General features: G+C 39.1%; 1 protein-coding gene across 13 annotated transcripts in view; it reads left to right on the top strand.

The window, feature by feature from the left end:
- DENND1B (DENN domain containing 1B) overlaps window positions 1-20,056 on the top strand; it is a 280,306-nt gene that overhangs the window by 164,542 nt on the left and 95,708 nt on the right. For all 13 annotated transcript variants that reach the window (XM_070768714.1, XM_070768713.1, XM_070768716.1 and 10 more), the window contains 3 exons: window positions 7,999-8,099; window positions 14,523-14,568; window positions 19,163-19,264. In XM_070768714.1, the coding sequence (XP_070624815.1) occupies window positions 7,999-8,099; window positions 14,523-14,568; window positions 19,163-19,264 (249 nt within the window). The remainder of the gene's footprint in view (window positions 1-7,998; window positions 8,100-14,522; window positions 14,569-19,162; window positions 19,265-20,056) is intronic.

The following is a 20,056-nucleotide window of genomic DNA, read 5'->3' as shown; positions in this document are numbered from 1 at the left end:
GTAAAGATTCAGAAGCCCCTTTGGGGCTGCCCTGCACCTGTGGTTGTCTGTCTTTCCGTTGCTGGTGGTTCACCATCAGTTTTGTTCCTGGTTAAGAGATGTTTGTAGGTTATGATTTTCAGAGACGCCTAATAGTTGTAGAAAATAGGTTCAGTCAATTAGCTTTTATTTATTGGTTGTTTGGACCATGTCCCTTAATATGCTAGTAGTGTGATTATACCAATATTATCTTTTAAATTTAGAGATTTATGTTTCAGTTCATGATTACTCAACTGAAAACACTGGACGATTTCATGTAAGCCAATTTTTTCTTTTATCCTGAAATTTATTGTGTAGCAGATGAAACAGTTGAACAAGAGTGATCTCCAGGTTTCTTCCTAATTGTCAGTTGCAGGATTCTTTAATTGTATGGTTTACTTCTTAAATAACTGCCTCATTTTTAAAGCATAGTTTGTATATAATTCACACGAACATTCTTACTTCCAGGGTCTGGAACCCAGGGTCTGGAAGCTTGTGTGGAGAGAAGGCAGGTACGTTTGAGTTATGTTACAGTGTCAGGCTCCTGAATTTTGTGGAAAAGTAGATGGGTTCCTCTAGGAAAAGCAAAACTGCTGCTGAATTGACCTGAAGAGTGTGAACTAGAGAGCAGTTAGTGGTGGTAACGTCACCCAGGGGAGGAAGTGGGTGGGCCGGCGTTGGTGTTTCTGTGCAGTGTGACAGCTGCAGAAACGCAGAGCTGAGACTCCCTCGCGTGTAGGCTCCTTGAGGGCAGGGGTCTCGCGTCTCTGGCTCATCATCCTGTCCCCAGCACCAGTGGCGATGTCTGACACCTGTGTTATGTCCCCACATCTAGTTATGTGGTCTTGGGCAGTTGGTTTAACTTTGTTTCGGTTCCCCCACCTGTAAAGTGAATGAAAGCATGAGTACATGAAAGCAGCAAGCCAGCGAGAAACGTTAGAGCTGTTTGGCCGGCCAGCCTCGAGGTGAGCAGAGCTTTCCCAGGGAGTTGGGTGCAGGGAGGTCAGGATGAATGTTTGGCAGTGAAAGAGCAGGACACACCACCCTAAAGGAGGAGGCAAGAGTGACGTGTAAGATAACATCTTATTATAAAAAAGCATTGAAAACCAAAGGGTACAACCAACCACTGTCCTCTTTCATGCTACAGGATTGCTGTTTCAACTGTCAAGTGGAGTGTTAGAGTTTTGCTGTATTAAGAATGTTTCATAGTTGGAATAACCTTGCAGTTTTCAGGTAGCCGGCTGCTACCTTTCTTGGCCTAAACTTTTAAATGTGAATGTAAATTAAATGCGTTTAAACAGATGGTCTCTTTATGCTTTCCACTAAAATTTTTTTCATTCCATGAGGAATTTATCACTGCAGCAGTTTATTCTGTGCATCCATAACTGTTTATAGCACTTAGGTTTCTGAGTTAAATATTGATTCACTTAAAAATCAAATGAAGTCTCTAATCAATATTTCTTGCATTTTATGCATAAATAAATTCCTAGGGAACATAAATATGTCCCTCAATAATTCTTATAGAACTTTAGTTGCAGGCAGAGGGACTTTTATAGAAAAAAAAAAAAAAGACTCTGGCTAAGAGACACAGAGCCCCGAGTAACAGGAGCAGCAAAGGGTCAGGATGAGATCTTTACTTGTAAAGTGTGTGAATTAGAATCGTGCTGTTTTCTGTTGCGGTCATCACACTCAATGGACCGTCTTCCTGTCGTCTCCTTGGAAATCTGGTAATGTGTTTTTTTCCCTCCTCAAAATGTATGTTTACCGAATCACTTAAAACATGGCCTAGTTGTATCAGGGGGCTGATTTCCTCTAATAAATATCTAGTTTAACTTTCAGAGCAAAGTGAGATTTCATATCACAAAGGGAAGGAACTTGGGTTTCACTTCCAACTAAGTATACTTGCAGATCGAGGTGATGACTCGTAGAATTTTCATCAGCTCCCTCTGTGACATTTTGGAGAGACTGCTCTGTTGGGTTTCCTGCAGACTCTGATGCCTGGGGAAAGGTTTTTACATTGCACCTCTATCATAGATGTTGAATTTTTCATTTAAAGGTCAGCTGTTCTTGTTTGTCTGTTCAAAGACTCCTTCTTTGCTATATAATTAGTATAAAATGTTTCCAGCCAGTATTTATTATTCAAAGCCTTATAATGATGGGGATTCTGAATCTTTGTATATCAAAAGCCAGCTTAGAATAACGGTTATTGTATTCTGGAGCCTGCCGGCATTGGTACCCTGGCTTTGCCACTTGCTAGTTAAGTGAAGTGAAAGTGAAAGTTGCTCAGTCCTGTCCGACTCTTTGTGACCCCATGAACTATACAGTCCATCTAATTCTCCAGGCCAGAACACTGGAGTGGGTAGCTGTTTCCTTCTCCAGGGGATCTTCCCAACCCAAGGTTCAAAGCCAAGTCTCCTGCATTGCAGGCAGATTCTTCACCAGCTGAGCCACAACGGAAGCCCAAGAATACTGGAGTGGGTAGGCTGTCCCTTCTCTAGCAGGTCTTCCCGACCCAGGAATCAACCCGGGGTCTCCTGCGTTGCAGGCGGGTCCTTTACCAGCGGTGCTGGTTGTGTAACCGCAGGCCAGTGGTGTAACTTTGCTGCGGAGTCCTGGTCTGTAAAGTGGGCATGATGATAACCGTACCTATTTCATAATGTTGTTGTAGGATTAAACCTGAGTGTGTCAAGTGCTGAGAATATGCCGGGCCCAGAGCCAGCTTCGGAGAAGGCAACGGCACCCCACTCCAGTACTCTGGCCTGGAAAATCCCATGGATGGAGGAGCCTGGTGGGCTGCAGTCCATGGGGTTGCTAAGAGTCGGACACGACTGAGCGACTTCACTTTCACTTTCACTTGCATGCATTGGAGAAGGAAATGGCAACCCACTCCAGTGTTCTTGCCTGGAGAATCCCAGGGACAGGGGAGCCTGGTGGGCTGCTGTCTATGGGGTCTCGCAGAGTTGGACACGACTGAAGCAACTTACAGCAGCAGCAGAGCCAGCTTGCGTCATGTAAACGAGTACTCCTCACTGTTAACGGTGACAGCGTTGCCCTTAGACTTGTGGCCACAAAGGGAGGGTCCAGTTTCCTTTATACTGTGACTCAGTTCACTGTGAGCAACCTTTGTTGTCAGATTTCTCTGATTTCACAGGCCCCAGCTCTTGTCTCTCTCACGTGGCTTCCATACGTACTTATTTCACAGTTGTACTCTATAGGAAATAAATATCCCTGTGAGTTTTGTGTGTGTGTTAGTATGTTGGGACTATATCAGTTTGGCATATTGAGTATGCTTGGTGAAATTATATGTGGATTTATATATTCCTATGCCATTTAACAAAGATGATAAGGATTTTTTTTCCCTTAAACCTTTATTTGATAGCTTTTTCTCTTTATTTGGTACCTTTCCTTTTTGCTCAGTGACAGCAGTGTATTCCTTCAGTCTCAAGAATGTGATGTCAGTGATATCTTCTGACCCAAACACTGAATCTTCTTCTCCCCCCATCCCCTGGTTTCATGAAGAACCGTGGTGGTAGAGAAACAGCTGACAAATGTCAAAAGAGCGCTGTGGGGGGTCTAACCTGATTACAAACCTATAACTACCTAGAATCTTAGGTAAGTCTAATCAAAATAATGTGATTATCTTTTCCCTTTAAGCTTAGAGTAAAACCTAAAAATTAAGAAGATCCTCCTTCTTACTTGGCTTATTTATTGATCTCGTTTCTTTTTTTTAAATTCCCTTGTAGTTGATTTATAATATTTTGCTTGTTTCAGGTGGACCGTATGGTTCGGTGTTTATTTATAGACTCTGCATCATTTGATTTCATTTCTTTACAGGCCTTCATTCTCCAAAGTAAACCTCTACAGCACATCGTTTGCTTTCCTCCGTCTGCGAAGTTCTGGAAACGTTCTAGGGAATTGATTTGCTGTGACAGTCAGCACTGTGTTCAGGGGTGCAGACAGATCTCATCTAGAATGAAACCTGGCGTCTTCACCAGGTCCCGGGAGTCTCCTCAGTTCCGACCTGCTTCCTCTCTGACCTTATCCCCTGCTGCTCCGCCGTTTGATCCTATCAGCTGAGCCCCCCACTACTCGGTGAGGGTGCCGAGCCTGCCCTGCCCCAGGACTCCTGGATGCCCCTCTCCCCGAGCGCACCCTCCTTGGATCCCGGGGTTCAGTCGGGTCTCAGTGCCCGTGTGGCTGTGTCAGAGTTTGTACCCCACCTCCTGTGTAGGGTGGCCCTTCTGTCACTCTCTCCCCGCTTCCCCTGCTTTAGGTTTCTACGCAGAATTTACCTCCAGCTCAGACATGAATGTATGTCTTACTTGTTTACCATTTGCTCTCTGCTCTCATGCAAGCGTGTCATGGACACGGGCTTGTTCTGTATCCCCTGCCCCTTTGTTTTTGCTGTTGAGTCACTCAGTCGCGTCTGCCTCTTTGCGATCCCGTGGACTGCAGCACCCCAGGCTCCCTGTCCTTCGCCAACTCCCATAGCTTGCTCAAACTCATGTCCACTGAGTCAGTGATGCCATCCAACCATCTCATCCTCTGTCGTCCACTTCTTCTCCCACCTTTGATCTTTCCCAGCATCAGGGTCTTTTCCAGTGAGTCGGCTCTTGGTATCAGGTGGCCAGAGTATTGGAGCTTCAGCTTCAGCATCAGTCCTTCCAGTGAATATTCAGGGTTGATTTCCTTTAGGATGGACTGGTTGGATCTTCTTGCAGTCCAAGGGACTCTCAAAGAGTCTTCTCCAGCACCACAGTTTGAAGACATCAATTCTTCAGTGCTCAGCCTTCTTTATGGCCCCAACTCTCACATCCATACATGACTACTGGAAAAACCATAGCTTTGACTAGACGGACCCTTGTTGGCAAAGTGATGTCTCTGCTTTTTAATATGCTGTCTAGGTTTGTCACAGCTTTTCTTCCAAGGAGCAAGAATCTTTTAATCTCATGGCTGCAGTCACCGTCTGCACTGATTTTGGAGCCCAAGAAAATGAAGTCTGTTTCTGTTGCTTAGTAGAAATTTATGATGGAACATGGCAGGGACTCAAAAACTTTGTTGAATTAAGTGACTAAGTTATTATAATATTTCCAATTTCACAGTTACCTACTGTGCATTAAATCTTTCTGAGATTATCTTTAGATAGATTTTGAAGGTGGGTCTGAATTATTGTCTAGGTAAAGTGTTCTGTTAACCATCTTTATGGAAAAAAACAATTCTTAACCATTTCTAAAGATATAAAGTGTTAGAATTGATCTGACCTAAGATTAAAGAAGTTAGATCTCTCTGAGACCGTGTTTACAGATCATATAGCATGTATTTCTTAAAGATGAGGAAACCAGGGTCTGGTTCTGTTTGTGGGTGTGTGTGTGTGTGTGTCTGTGTTGTGGGTGTGCCAGTTACACAGCCTCAGCGGCAGTGCCCTGACTCGTCTGTTATGTAGTTCATTGTTATTACCTTGTACAATATAACTTTTTAATTTCCTAGTAAATTTATTTTTTCTTGGTTTTTTTTTTTTTTTTTTTTTACTTACTGCCTCACCCACAAGCATGTGCTGTGATCAGATATTCTCTGCTTTCTTAAGTCACATAGTTGTTACAAGGTGCTGGGTGGACATGGACGATCTTCTGATACATTTCTGCCTTCTTTGGAAATCTCCACTTTGATGTCTCCTTGTTAACAGAGTCAGTATTTGCAAGAGCAAATTCCTCAAAGTTCCACCTAAACCTGACACTTTTGTTGCATTTCTTTAAATAATTCATCCTGGTTGCTTAAGCCAGAACCTGTGGATTGGTGTGGGGGGGGGGGGGGCGGGGACAGTATTTTTAACTCTCCCTGTGGCCAATCCCTTGCATCTGGGAGGTTGCCCAATTCTGCAGAGCTTCCTTCTTTCCTGGAGGGTCTCTATTAGCTGATGTGACCCTCTACCAAATGTTGGCCTTGGCAGAAAGTTTGTGACTTTGTTTCTTGTTGCAGAAATCGTCCTTTAAGAAACCAGTCAGATTCATCAGATGATACTGTGTGTTATTAGCGAGCAATTCATGACTTTCCCTTAGGGAGGACCATCAAGGGCGTAGGGGGAAAGTCTGTAGTATTTAATACAGTGGTTTGGGCTCTGGTGTGCCCAGGAAATTAGCTTAATGTTGTTATAATTCCTCGTTTTGAGAATGCATTTTCCCTCCTGTTACACAGTTAATTATTTTCTCAACAATGAAAAAATACTTTCCTTTTAAAAACAGTTTTCAATGAGCTGTTTTAAAAAGCCATCTCTCTGCAGATGTAGAAATCGAGTAAATTAAGTGCCTTTCACAGCTCTGTGAGTGCTTTTAGCCCATCAGGTGACACTGAAGCTTTTAAAGTTGCCTCATTCACAGCCAGGGAGCACAAGCAAGCTAAGAATTGACATCACTGAGATCAACCCCATTTTCATTTCCCTCTGGTTCAGATATATAAGAGAAGTCAGTGTGGTCTGAAATTGTTAAAGAGAAGCAGCTGAATGCCTCCTAGTGGTATATTGTGTGGGCTAATTAAGAAATTTTAAAAATAATATTTATAGAAGGAATATTTTAAATTATTAAAACTTGTAAATGCAAAGTACTAAAACCCTGTGATGATAACATTCCAAATGGAACAAATACATTTTTTGCTATATAAAAATTAATTCAAAATCTTAACCAGAAAAAATATAATACATATGATGAAGATGACTATATTTTTAATCAAGATTTTTATGTTTTTGGTTCAGATTAGATTATTGCAACTGACTTTTAAAAAATTTAGTGGAACTATTTTGCACTTAAATATAGACAAATGTTGCTACTAAGATTGAATTGCTTTGTTTACATTTATCCCTTCAATTTGACTACTGTATGAACTTTAATTTCTTTGTATGATAAAACAGAAATAATGCCTTATAGAAATTTTGTGGTGCATTTTCAGATAGTTTTATTTTTGAATTCCATTTTTCAAGTCGAATGAAAACTTTTATTCATTCAGTGTCTTGAAAATGCAGACTATAGTAAAACTTTAAAATGAGGAAGAATGCTGATTTAAATATTGCTTTAAATGCTAAAAAAAAAAAGGTCTCAAGACTTAGACAAATACAATTTAAAATGTAAACGAAGTCACAGGGAAAGAATTCAGATGAGGGTCAGTGGGCGGGACGCGGGGGGGAGCAATATCCCTTTGTTAAGCATTAAAAAAAATTTAATTAACTGCTTGCCAAAACAAAACAATTAAAATGGCAATTACCTTTAAAATAGCATCAGTGTATTTGCAGCTGTTGTGGTATAAAGCTAGGAAGCACGATGTTAATCTGAAAGGAGCAGTTTAAATATGAAATTATGATGTCCTTGGCTTCCTGTGGTACAGCTGTCGAGCTCGGGCAGCGCGCTGGTCAATGGTGACATTCTCCGTGTCAGCGAGCAGCGTCTCCTGATACCATCACCCGCGGTTCACACGTCGCGGCGGCTCCAACTGTCGAACGCCAGGTCCCCCGGCGCTGCCGCAGCTTCCAGGCTCCCCCGCCTGGCTCACGTTTCATTCTTTGGCAATTTGCCCTAATGATATCCCTGCGGAGCCCCCAGCCTCGCCTCCCCCCAGACCGCATCACGGCGCATTCATCCCAGCGAGCCGGGCACGGGCAGCACACGCCGTAATTTCCCGCAGTTGCTCCTAAGACGCTGGCCTGATGTTTCAGGTTTACTTAGGTTCTTAGTTTTGACCCCAAACAGTCTATGTTACGAAGCTATAACCGTCCGTGTAAGATGCCCAAGAAGCTACTTTGCTGTTTATGCATTTTTCAGGACGGCTTCTGAAACATGAGACTTTTTTTTTTTTACAAGCAGAATTGATCAAAATAATACGATTCAAGATCATACATGGCTTTATGAGCATGGTCCATCTTTGGTAACTTGAGCGTGTCTCTCCGTGTGGAGGGTCAGCGGCCACTCACTGTTGTTTTCCTTTTACACTTTCTAGTTAACTGCCTGTCTGCACGGCTCGGTCGCCCTGCTGTACCCCATGTACTGGCAACACATATACATCCCGGTGCTCCCCCCGCACCTGCTGGACTACTGCTGGTAAGTTGGCTCTGCCGGCTCTCGTGGGCCCAGACTTGAGGACTGGGAGACGCCGCCTCATCTGCAGATTAAGTAAGCTTGGAGGGCTTACTCGTGTGTCTGTGTATGAATGAGACCTCTCAAATCCGACATGGAGATCAGCAGTAAGTATTAAAAGGTGGTTTTATGAAGGACAGGGTGGTTCTTTCCAAAGGTAGCAAGAATCTATTCTTGGCAAACATGAAGTTCTTTAGATTTCCTTGAGTTTGTTCTGTGGTCATTGAGATAATTAAATGCACAGATAGAAGCTGACCCAGTCTTAACAGCTGTGGTTAGGAACGTTTTGCAGAAGTTGTAGTATCAGTCAGAGAGCCTGTGTCCCAGGAGTTAGAATTTGTCTGCAGAGTCTTTCAGAATCCAGGCTGTCTCTGTAGGGGCACATGTCCATCCCCTCCACCCCAAGGCACGCTTTCCCACACACACTTCCCCCAGTAGCACGCCTGGTACAGATACCCGCAGAGGGCTTGCCTCGAATGCAGGGTTTCCCTGAGTTCCTGGTGGTGAAGTCAAAGCCTCAGCCTTGAGCCACTGTGAAAAGCAGTGTTGACATGTGTGGAAGTAATTCTGAAACACTTTTTGGCATCAGAAACACCTGCTGGTGATCTCACAGTCTGAATTCCGCTGGGCCTCCAGAACTGCCCCCGTCCTATTCCCTGGAGGCTGACGGAGAATTAGCCCCTCACGCAGCAGCCCTGTGGTCTTCCTCAGGACTTAGGGCGATCGTCTTCTGCAGGCAGAGCTCAGTTCTTAAGAAGTCAGATAAAGTTTTTTACTCTGAACCATCCACGTGCACATGGCTTCCCTGGTGGCTCAGATGGTAAAGAATCTGCCTGCCAACCAAGAGATGCAGGTTTGATCCCTGTGTCGGGAAGATCCCTAGAGAAGGAAATGGCAACCCACTGCAGTATTCTTGCCTGGGAAATCCCATGGACAGAGGAACCTGCTGGGCTATATCGTCCATGGGGTTGCAAAAGAGTCGGACACGACTGAGTAACTAAAACAACAACATCCATGTATGTGCACACACACACAGAAAGGAAATGATTTTGACCATAATATATTTGTTTTTATCACAACCAATGTTAATTTTTAAAAAAAAGCTTTTTTAGAAATGAAGTAGTTATTTTATTTTCTGATTTCATGGAAAAGCACATCAACTTGACATGTTTCAGGGTTGAAATGATCTAAGTTCATACAGTGAAGTTTTCTGTCAAGTTTTTATGACCAGGCCTCTTCCAAACAAGTGATTTTAATGACAGTACATATATTTTACCACATATCAATTAAACCCACCTACTGTGGGCTTCCCCAGCATGGTAATGTTACTAGTATTGATAATGCCATGAAGTAAGTTTCCAGTGACTTCCCACTGCCATCCTGCCCTTTGGGTGCTGGGAGGCAGAAACAGTTTGGAAGGAAACTGTAGGTATGTGGTTTAATTATACTGCAAAGCACCACACACATGTCTGAGAGTACAGCTGGCTCTAGAAATAGCTGTCTTGGTACTCACTTTAGAGTCTTCTTCTCTCACCAGAATACTTAGACTAGACCAGCATCCTCGAAGGCAGGAACCACGATTCTTTCACATCAACATGTGCAGTAGATCTTTGCACATAGTATTCAGCAATTAAAACTTACTTATTTTCAATTTTGACAAAAGTATTAGAAAATGCATTGCTACATGATTTTAAAAAATCTATGCCAATGGAGAATCCCTTGGACTGCAAGGGGATCCAACCAGTCCCTCCTAAAGGAGATCAGTCCTGGGTGTTCATTGGAAGGACTGATGTTGAAGCTGAAACTCCAATATTTTGGCCACCTGATGTGAAGAGCTGACTCATTTGAAAAGACCCTGATGCTGGGAGGGATTGGGGGCAGGAGGAGAAGGGGCCGACAGAGGATGAGATGGTTGGATGGCATCAATTACCGACTCAATGGACATGGGTTTGGGTACACTCCGGGAGTTGGTGATGGACAGGAATGCCTGGCGTGCTGCAGTTCATGGGGTTGCAAAGAGTCGGACATGACTAAGCGACTGAACTGAACTCAGTGGTTCAAGAACTAACACTTCTAATTGTGAGGTTTAAAATTACATTTTGTCATACATAATATTAGTGCTATTTTAATTTTTCTGTAGAAAATGTTCTGAAATCTTAGGAGGTAACATCCCTTTAAGTTCCATTCTCTGTAATGATGACACGTTTAAGACGTCCTGAAATGCTGTGTTTAGAAATGACCACTAACTCTCTCCAGAGATGTCTTACTGATACTTTCCAACTCTGCCCACATGTTCTTCTTTTTCGGCCGCTTCCCCTGAAATGAAGGAAGCTTGTTTCGTATCTTGTTTCGTATCTAAGTCTTAGTCATTTCTGACCTCTGAAATAGCCCTTTTAGGACAGGTTCTAATAGCCTGCGTGCTAGGCACTTCCCTGGTCCAGAGAGCAGAGCCATGGTAATGAAGCAAAAAGTTATCTGAGAGTTCCTAAACCTTAAGGTCACCGTGATGGGCTCCACTTCTAACATAGGAAGTGGGCAGTGTAATCTACATTCTTTCTCCAAAATAGCTGTCTAAGACTCCAGCTCTCTTTCCTTGTCAGAAAATCCCACAGATTGAACTAAGAAAATGGTTTTCTTTTTTCTGCATCTTTGCCACTGATCCTAGCGTCATAATGATGTGTGTGCAAAAGGCAGAAAAATTTGAGATCATGCCTTCAATCTCATATTTTTTGAGTAAAGAAATTTATATATCCCACTCCAAAAATGGCACTAGGAAGATGTGATGGGCTAGTTGTGTATTCGCCATCTCTTGAAGGTGGTTGGACTTGCCCAGACCCGAGGCAGTCCTGGCCCCTGGAAGCGTGTCTCTGGTATGGGGTAGACTCGGAGGGCCGCAATGCCATCTTGTGACCGTGGATGAATAGCGCATCTTGGTCGGCTGACGGAGGCTTGCTAACGGGTCAGCTCATCCTTCATGAATCCATCCCTTTGTGGACCTGACATTTAGTAAATGTGTGTTCGCCAAGCTGTGAGTATGTGACATAATGAATAGGACTCAGTTTCCGTCCCCTGGGGTCCCCAGACAGGAAGAACTTCCCACGTTCGTGCACAAGTGCATATGGGGAGCCCAGAGGAATACCGTGATGCCATAGGGTTTATGTCTGAGGCTTGTAAAAGAACCCCGATCGGAGCACCCAGGAGAAGTGCCCACCGTCTGCTAGGGTAGGAAACGACACCATCTGTGTTTTCCCCTTCCTCTACCAGTATCAGGGGAAAATGGGGAGTTTCTGCGTAACGGGTATAAAGTTCAGTTATTCAGCATGATTAAATCCTAGAGATTGGTATAATGTTGTGCTTTTACTTAACAGTTACTCTATTGTAGACCTAGACATTTCCATGGTAGGTGTTGATACACAGAACAGAACACGAAAAGAGTGCTTTAATGTAGGAGGCCTAGAGTGGCATTGCCACGTGTCCCTAACCTTCTGAGCCCTGAAACGCCCCCGAGGCGCTGAGGCCAGTGCCAGTGTGATTGCTCATTTGGGTGATAATGGTCGAGTCATTGTTTTTATGTTCTCTATCTGATTCTTTTTTTTTTTGAAAAGAACAGATTTAGCTTCTAAGAGAATAGTTTTTTTTAAATGGAAAATTATTTTGTTTAGACTACCCTAGCTTAATAGAGTGCTGCTGTTACAGTCTACCCCATGGGTGGCCTCCATAAGAAAAACCTAAAAAAGAAAAAAGCTACTACAAAGTAATTATTTTTTATTTTTCAGTAAAGATTAATTGCTACCAAAAAGAGGCTGCAGTCATAATAGAGCCTTCTGTATCCTGTCTTTGCAAAATAATTCCATTGACAGAAAAATCTAGAATAGTTTTACACATAGATGATAAAACATCTGTGTTGCCAAGGATCTTTCCCTGACTTATTAACGCCCTAATCTAATTAGGAGATTTCACTAGGGTAGCAAAATTACCTTTCATGAGATTTGGCTGACTTAATATTAGGATGTAGGCAATACAGTTTCATGAGGATGAAATAACTATTGAGTTTAGTCTGTATTCTGAAAAACATCATAATTATTTTAGGAAGGTGTGCTCTAGATTAATAATGTTTGCAGTCCAACACGTGTGTATTTTGGATTTTTCAGAAGTTAGTGAGATAAAACTACATAGAGATACACAGTGAACCCATAGAAAAAAGTTTCAGTTACTTTATGGGTAGAATTCTGTATTGGATTTTTATTCTGACTTAACAGTTTCTGTAAGTTTATTGTTTATGCTTCGAGAGGTAACTAGCTTTCATGAAGCTTTAAAAGTGTTATCTAAGGTGTGTTTGATAGGACTTCAGTTGGTTAGCTATTACTTTTGTCACTGATTTTTTAAAATCTGATGTATCCTGCCTCTCAACATAAGTAACATAGATATAATAATTATTATTTTTAGAAGGCTTAAATAGTTTGATGAACATTTATTATATTAAAATGTGCTTTGAGATCTGAGATTCCATGGTCTTCCTGTATTATAAAACTTGTGGTCAGGTTTCCTAATCTGGGGTGAATTGGAAAATTGTGCAGTAACTTTAATTTGTACTATTTTGTGAAAGTTGCCTGAACCCGGTCGTAGGAGCCCAGAGTAGTTAGAGGCACACATTTTCTGTCTTCTGTGGAGTCCCAGAAGGAATCCCAGTGGTGAGAACTTGGATGGGGAACCAACTAGCCTACTTTTATTTAAACAAAAGTGCAACAGTCCACATTTATTCCTTCTCTCTCCTTTTGAAGGCAGAAAATCTGTTAGATCTTCAGGATATCAAGGCCTATAAACAGTTCTCGACTTTCAGTCAAATGAAATATCCAGAATATCAGATCAATTCCAGATGGCCCATTGCATAGAAGTTTAAAAAAAAAAAAAAAAAAAAAGAGAGAAGGAACAAAGCTACAGAAGACAAAGACAACTGGGAATTAAAATCTAGGACGATATGACCAGACTAATGAGGAGTTAAATAAGAGTTTGAACCGCTCTTACTTTTTGTGAATTCTGGATGTGTGGATGTTAGTGGGAAGCCATTCATAAACAGATTAGGAACTGCTTGAGGTTACTTTGAAAACTGGATCTGCCAAGGGGCCAGTTTTGTTTGGTTCTCAGTAGCAAAGTGGACATGCCAGACTTTGGCCAGCTCAGTTCTAATAATGACAGGAATGTTTGGAAAATTATGCAGATCCTTAGAAAAAGAATATTATCTGTTTTCATTAACAGAAAAGGTTTGCATTAAGTATCACACAGAGATGTATATAAAAGAAATGCCAAATGTTTTATTTTAAAACAGCTACTAGCTTGCGTATCTTCTGTCACATTTGTAGGCACTTGTTCGTTTTCATGTTTCCTTGTTAAATAATAAGTTCATTTTGAAATGTCGAGTTGAATAATTTCCTCGCTGTATTTCATGAGAAATATTTCTGAAATTACTAGTAAGTCTTGACTTTGTGTATTATGAGCATCATTTAATGTCTGTATTCTCTGCTAGAACATCAGCCCCACGAGGGAGCGTGCTCTGTCTCTTCTGTTTACTGTGCCCTCACCCCGTGCCAGGTGGTGGTACCTGGGTCTGCTCCAGATACTGCGTTGAAGTAATTAACATCACTCTGAAACTTATTAGAGCGATTAAAAAATTTATTAAAATGATAACTTTAGTATCATTATAGGTTAAATAAATTATATTCATTTAATATTATTACTAAATATAATTTTATATGACAGTTGAAAGTGGGATACAGAAGAATGTATGGAGTTTAAATAAAAGGCACAGGACGTGAGTGGAAAGATAGCAGAGAAGTAGGATAGTGAGAGTGGCGGTGGCGGCGATTATTTATCTTTGCATCTTCGGTTCCCAAAATGTACCTGGCACACAGTAGGTCTCAGTAAACACTTTATGACTGACTGACTCAAAAATTTTGGTGTATGTGTGAAACCATGAATATATATTAATAAAATCATGTAAGAATCTAATTAAATAAAAAATTATACAAATACGTGTGAATAAATTTGATGATTCTTCAAGATATATTTGATAGGAAGTATATGGAAAAGATTCATCTTAGACAATGGGAGACCCTAATATTCTCCTTACATAAAACAAGGTTTTTTAAACGTTATTAACTCTTCATTTAATTATAATTCTGTGATTTTATATACATCAACCTTAATTTGAATATATTAGTGGCCTCAGATTAAATTTGAGTTTTCTGAATGGAATAATTTTAACAATCTATCATGTGCTATGTTAGAACCCCCCATTTATCAATGTATTTTTTAAAGCATTCTGAATTACTGTATCACTGTTTCAGTTTTAATGAACTCTGTGAATATACGTGTGTATTTTTAATTTAGTGCCCCCATGCCGTACCTGATTGGAATACACTCCAGCCTCCTAGAGGTGAGTATCTTTTAGACATGAGATAAATTAATTCGTAAAAGTAATAGTTAAAACAGTTGTGTTTTGAGAGAATATCAGTTGAATAGTACAAGGAAGTAACTAGCTGCATATTTAGAGTATACGTATGTGATCGTTTTCCAAACGGTGATATTGAAATAATCGTATTTAATCAGTATGCACAGTGGCTATTTTCAGTGGCCTGAGACCCCTGAAAGTAGCTTCTGTTTGGTTGCAGTCATGTGTTAAGTTTTAAATACTAAAAACTTAGTCTTTAAACCATCTTGATGATGCTTGAGATCTTTTATATCTGTTTCTCTTTCAGAAGATATATTTCTATATTTTTAAAGCAAAAATTTTTGTAATTATGAATCATAAAGGGCAAATTTTTATTTTGCGAACTTCACTATAATCCATTATATCAAAATTTTATCAAAATGTGTTTTAATACACTAATTATGAACTTTTAAATTAGAATATAGCTTTTCAAAAATTTTAATTTTCAGTCCTGTTGGGACTTAAAAATGTAGGGGTTTTTTTAACTGTCATTTCAGAGTGACTTTTGTCATTTGTTATCACTGTAATGGAAAACCTTGACCTTTAAACACCTCAAACTTGAAATCAGTGAGATTTCCAGAGAGGACATCTTATAAGATTAGTTTCTAAAAAGTTAACAAAAGTCTTGGGTTAGTTGCCTGGCATCATTATGCCAGCTGATTTGTTCAAATAAATTTCTTTGGCTGGTTGTCCATATTGTACTTTAACCCAGTTTCTGATAAGCAAACTTAGTGAGTTAGATTTGGTTTAATGATTAGTCATTATCGCTGTATCAATCCTCACTTTGCTGATCAAGGAAGATCCTGGGGATTATTTTTAAAACTCCTGAGCATCTTTTGTGGAGAGAGTATGCTTTAACCATTAATAAAGAATACATCTTAATGAACTATAGTGGGTTTAGTTTCTTTTTAATTTTGAAGCCTGGATCGCAAAGCGTGATAACTCTGTATGTTGTTTATTTTTAGAAAACTTCTTAAAGGCCAAGGTACTTGTAGTGAAAACAAATTGTATAAGATAAAACATAAATAAGTAGGTATTTAATCTGCTAGTAGAGTGTAGAATATATGACCGGCATTTTATTCATGTAGTTTGATTTCTTGCAAAAATTTAACCATGGTTGGTTGGCATGATTTTTTTTTTTTAAAGTCATCGAATTTGATTTTGATGTTAGTGCACATATCTATTAAACATACCTAACAGAACACATCATTTTTATAATACATTTATTTATGCAAATGAAAAATATTTGAAGTGGTTGTACCTGTTTTATTATTTTGCATAATGATTCTATATCAACCTTTAAAACAAAAAAGCTTTTCCAGAATACTGCAGCAGGTAGTACATGCTCTAACTATTCCATAAAATTTATCACGTTTATTGGACACCTGTTGAGAAAATCATTACCTTTTTAAAGAAACAAATTTAAGAATTTTTTACTCCTTATTGTCTTGGACAAGCAGTCCTTTCTACCTTTCAAATGGCTCTTATCATGAAGTGAGACTGCATGAAGCCACAATTAGATCAGCTGGAATCTCTGCTCCTTTTATACTCTGAACTTATTAAGCTGTCTTTATTTGGCTTTATTTGGTTTATTTGGCTGAATAGTGAATGAGAAACTATACCAGGAACTTCGGGAATGTCTTCAAACCAATTGGGTACCATTGAGTAACTTTCTTCTTAGTCTTTTACCAGGAGACACACATCCTGTATCAGAATTCCATTCTTATATGGCATTATTAGGCAGGTTTATTTTTAGCTAAAATTCTAATCTTTAGTGCTTTTTAAATTTTATTTAAGTGGAATTACAATTAAAATACAAATATATTCACACATTTTACACGTGAAACAGGACTGGCTAATTTTTCGCATTTTGTTTGGCTGCAAATACGACTGATTTTTTTTTCTTGGGGAAGTGTTGAAATATCCTCTTCCCTCTCCATCAAGAAGGTTTCAACACTTTTTATCAGTTTTACAAAGACTTTTAAACCTAATTGTTCAAAGATAGGAACCAAATGACTTTCTAAACCTTTTACAAATTATTTTTATGTGGTTATAAGTAAAACCTGGCTAGGAATCTCTTTTTAAAATGTTTAAGTTTGCTTCTGAAATGAATGGTTAGGGGCATTTTGTTCCCCCTGAAAACTAGACTTTAGGGATAAAGTCCAGGCAGACTAAGGCCTATTAGTGATAGGGAGTAAGTCCGCAGAAGCTCCCAGTGCAGGGCTTACGTCACTGAATGATTCTAGACAAAGTGTCGACCCGGTTTCACAGCATCGTTTGCTGGCCGCCGCCATGTCCCTCCTGGCGTCTATGTGCAGGTGTGTGCTGGCCTCACCTGCAACGAGGGCGACGGGCGGGGGACGCCAGCAGACTGGGTGGCTCAGCATCCTGTGTTGTCCTCAAGAAGACTTTCAGCCTGTGTCCTGATAGTATCTTTTTATTTTTGAGGGATAAAAAGCACATTCTCTTTCCACACTTTCTTACTCTTTCCTCACCAAAATAAGTTCATGAATTTTGTGAGACAGAAGAGTATGGGACAGAGGAAGAGATGCCATTTCACAGGCCATCTGACCTTTTATTCTTCTTTAGAAAATAGCAAAAGCTAGGTTTGGAGGGAAATAAAAGAGAAAATACATTAATCTGAATTAAAAAAAAAAAAAAACATTTAAATTGCATACTATCTCCACCCCCTTGTAGAATTGTTCTCACTTTAGAGAGGCTCAGTGTATTGATTTATTGAAATGAATACATTTTCCATTCTTACCGATTGTTCCCTATAACAAATTTTAATGTTCAGCTATTATCAGACTTTTTTAATCTAAGAGAAACTTTGAAAAAAGTATACATTTCATACCAAGACTAATTTCCTTTATTCAGAGTTAAGTGTTAGTGATGTTACAAACATTTTGGGATCACAAAACCATTACTCTGGGCTATTTAGATGAACTCACTTCATTCCCTGAAAAAAAGCATCAGGTTTCTGGATTATCTTTACTATTTCTGTTTAAAAGGCAACTTAGAATTGAAGATGGAAATTAAATTTAAGGTATACTTTTTCCATATAAATGCCATTAATATACACATATTTTTCTTCATAAAATAGTTATTTTTATAGTTATGCTATAGTTGATTTGTAGATAACTACATATTTACATATGTAAATCTCTTTTACATATACATATACACATGGAAGGGAAGTGAGTTCATAAATATTTGGCACTGATATCACTATTATAAGTGATTCTCTGTTAATTTGTTAGAAATGGCCATCTTCTGAATCTTACTTTATTTTTTTTTAATTGAATCTTACTTTAGAATAATTATAGTGTCTTTTACAAGAAAGGGTTTCAGAATCATGTGTGCACTTGAGAATCCATATCCCACATAGACATTATGGCTTTCTTAATTCATAAAAACTCCCTACTTTAGACTTTCATTTTCCTAGCAAATTTAGAATTCTGCCCAGTACACAGATATTTGAAATTCTAAATAGATCGCAGAAATTCCAGTCGTGGCTAACTTAAAAGATTGTCCTGGCCAATTTAATATTTAGGGTGTTTAAATTGAAAAATGGCTGTTATTCTAGAATGTCACTTTTAAAACTATTGCACTGAGATTAATTGGTCGATTGCTAGTTGAACTATGCAATTATGGAATTCTGAGTTGATGGATATATTTCATTAATGTACATATTACTTATTTTCACTAGGGAATAACATTTGCTATCATTTAAATAAGACTAATAGAATTATATGATTTAAGTAGACATATTAGTTTAGATAGGAAAAATAAATTATAAATGTTTCTTTAAGGATACAACTTTAATAGATTTGTGCATGCATTGGGATCATTTGGCCATTGACTAAGCTTTCAAACAAATATGACAAGTCACATAGTTGATCTGATAGGCTGTTAAATTTGATCCTTTTTATTAATTTCATTGGATAAAGAATACAACAAATTCTGTATTACTGCTGTCATTTTTTCTTATTTAGCTTTCACTTTTAAGTCATCATCAACTTATACCAAATTGATACGGAGATAATAGAGGAAATATTTACTAATTTAAAACTTGATTTACTACTTAGTCATATTTATTGTTTTATGTTAACCCTGAAGTACGATTTATGCTAAAAATAGCTCTAGAACTGGCTACAAGTTCCTGTATCATAGGATTGAAATTCAGTTGGTAAAATTTAAAGAATATAAATATTTACAGTTTATTATAGCTGTGTGCTATTTTGTATTTGTTGTAATATCTCTTTGGTAGTTAGATCCCATTTAGTTGCTCCGAACTAAATTAATATTTTTAGGTGAGTAAACATTCTATTTTAAGTACTTTTTACTCTTACCATTTTGAATGGTTGTAGATAGACTTTCGCATAAGGCAAAATTGTTTGTATTCTTTCATAGTGTAGAATTTTCCTTTTTTTCTAAGGCCAAGGCATTAAAATTAATTTTCTCTACATGTCTAAGCTCATGATAGTTTTGGAAGGAAACTATACTAAGATGTATGTTTATAATTGTGTTTTTTAAACAGAGAGTGAAAAATAAATCACTGGAGGATGTGGTTATGTTAAATGTTGACACAAACACTTTAGAATCACCGTTTAATGACTTGAGCAGCCTTCCAAGCGATGTGGTAAGTGTGGAGGGTGTTTTGTGGTGAACATACGTGTGTGTTTTCTCCTGGACCCTTGAATCACCAGGAGTTGCTTTCCCACTTTTTCTGTCTGAAATAAAAGGGTTGCCTATGTGCATGTGGTGTGAGAGGAAGCAATGTAGAGCCTCAATTTAATATTTTTACCTTTTGGCAGTCGAGGAGATGTCGAATGGAGCATCACATTCCTTATTGTAAGAGCAGGATCGTAATTAAACAGCTCGATGCATTCATTAGGCAGAGTTTCTTTAAGCACAAGTCTCTTCATCTCATCTTAATCATTATATTACAAAGTAGGCATTTCTGTCTGCCTGGTGGCATGTCTTGCAGAAGAATGAGCGAGTTTTTGAAGGCAAGAAGAAGAAGGGGGCCAATTATCGGCTTTTGCTTCCCTGCCACCTGCCAATGCTTTTCCTTTTAATTAATGAGCTGATGGCACTGGTCAATATAATAAGAAATGCTTGTACAGTTGGGGTCAGAAAATTCTGGCTTTGATCTCCCTCAACTTTCTGAAACATTTATTTGTTTTCTCTAAATTATTTCAGTTTTATTTTTAATCTTTTCTCTCCTGCTGAGGGCCGCAAGAATGAAAACCTACACTGTCATTTGCTCTGGCAGAGCACAGACTGCTTACTTAGGATTCTATTTGTAAATTAAACTGCAAACCCAGTTTGTCATAAAAGACATCTGATCCTTTTGAAATGACGAAAACTGTCTTTTGTCTGTAAAGGCTGATAAATTAAGTGCCAGCTCTCTTTTGGTCTTTGATCTTGC

Source organism: Bos indicus, chromosome 16 (assembly GCF_029378745.1).
Source record: "Bos indicus isolate NIAB-ARS_2022 breed Sahiwal x Tharparkar chromosome 16, NIAB-ARS_B.indTharparkar_mat_pri_1.0, whole genome shotgun sequence".
Classification (NCBI taxonomy): Eukaryota; Metazoa; Chordata; class Mammalia; order Artiodactyla; family Bovidae; genus Bos; species Bos indicus.
Note: the sequence above shows the minus strand (reverse complement) of the source record. Positions and strands in the feature narration are given on the sequence as shown.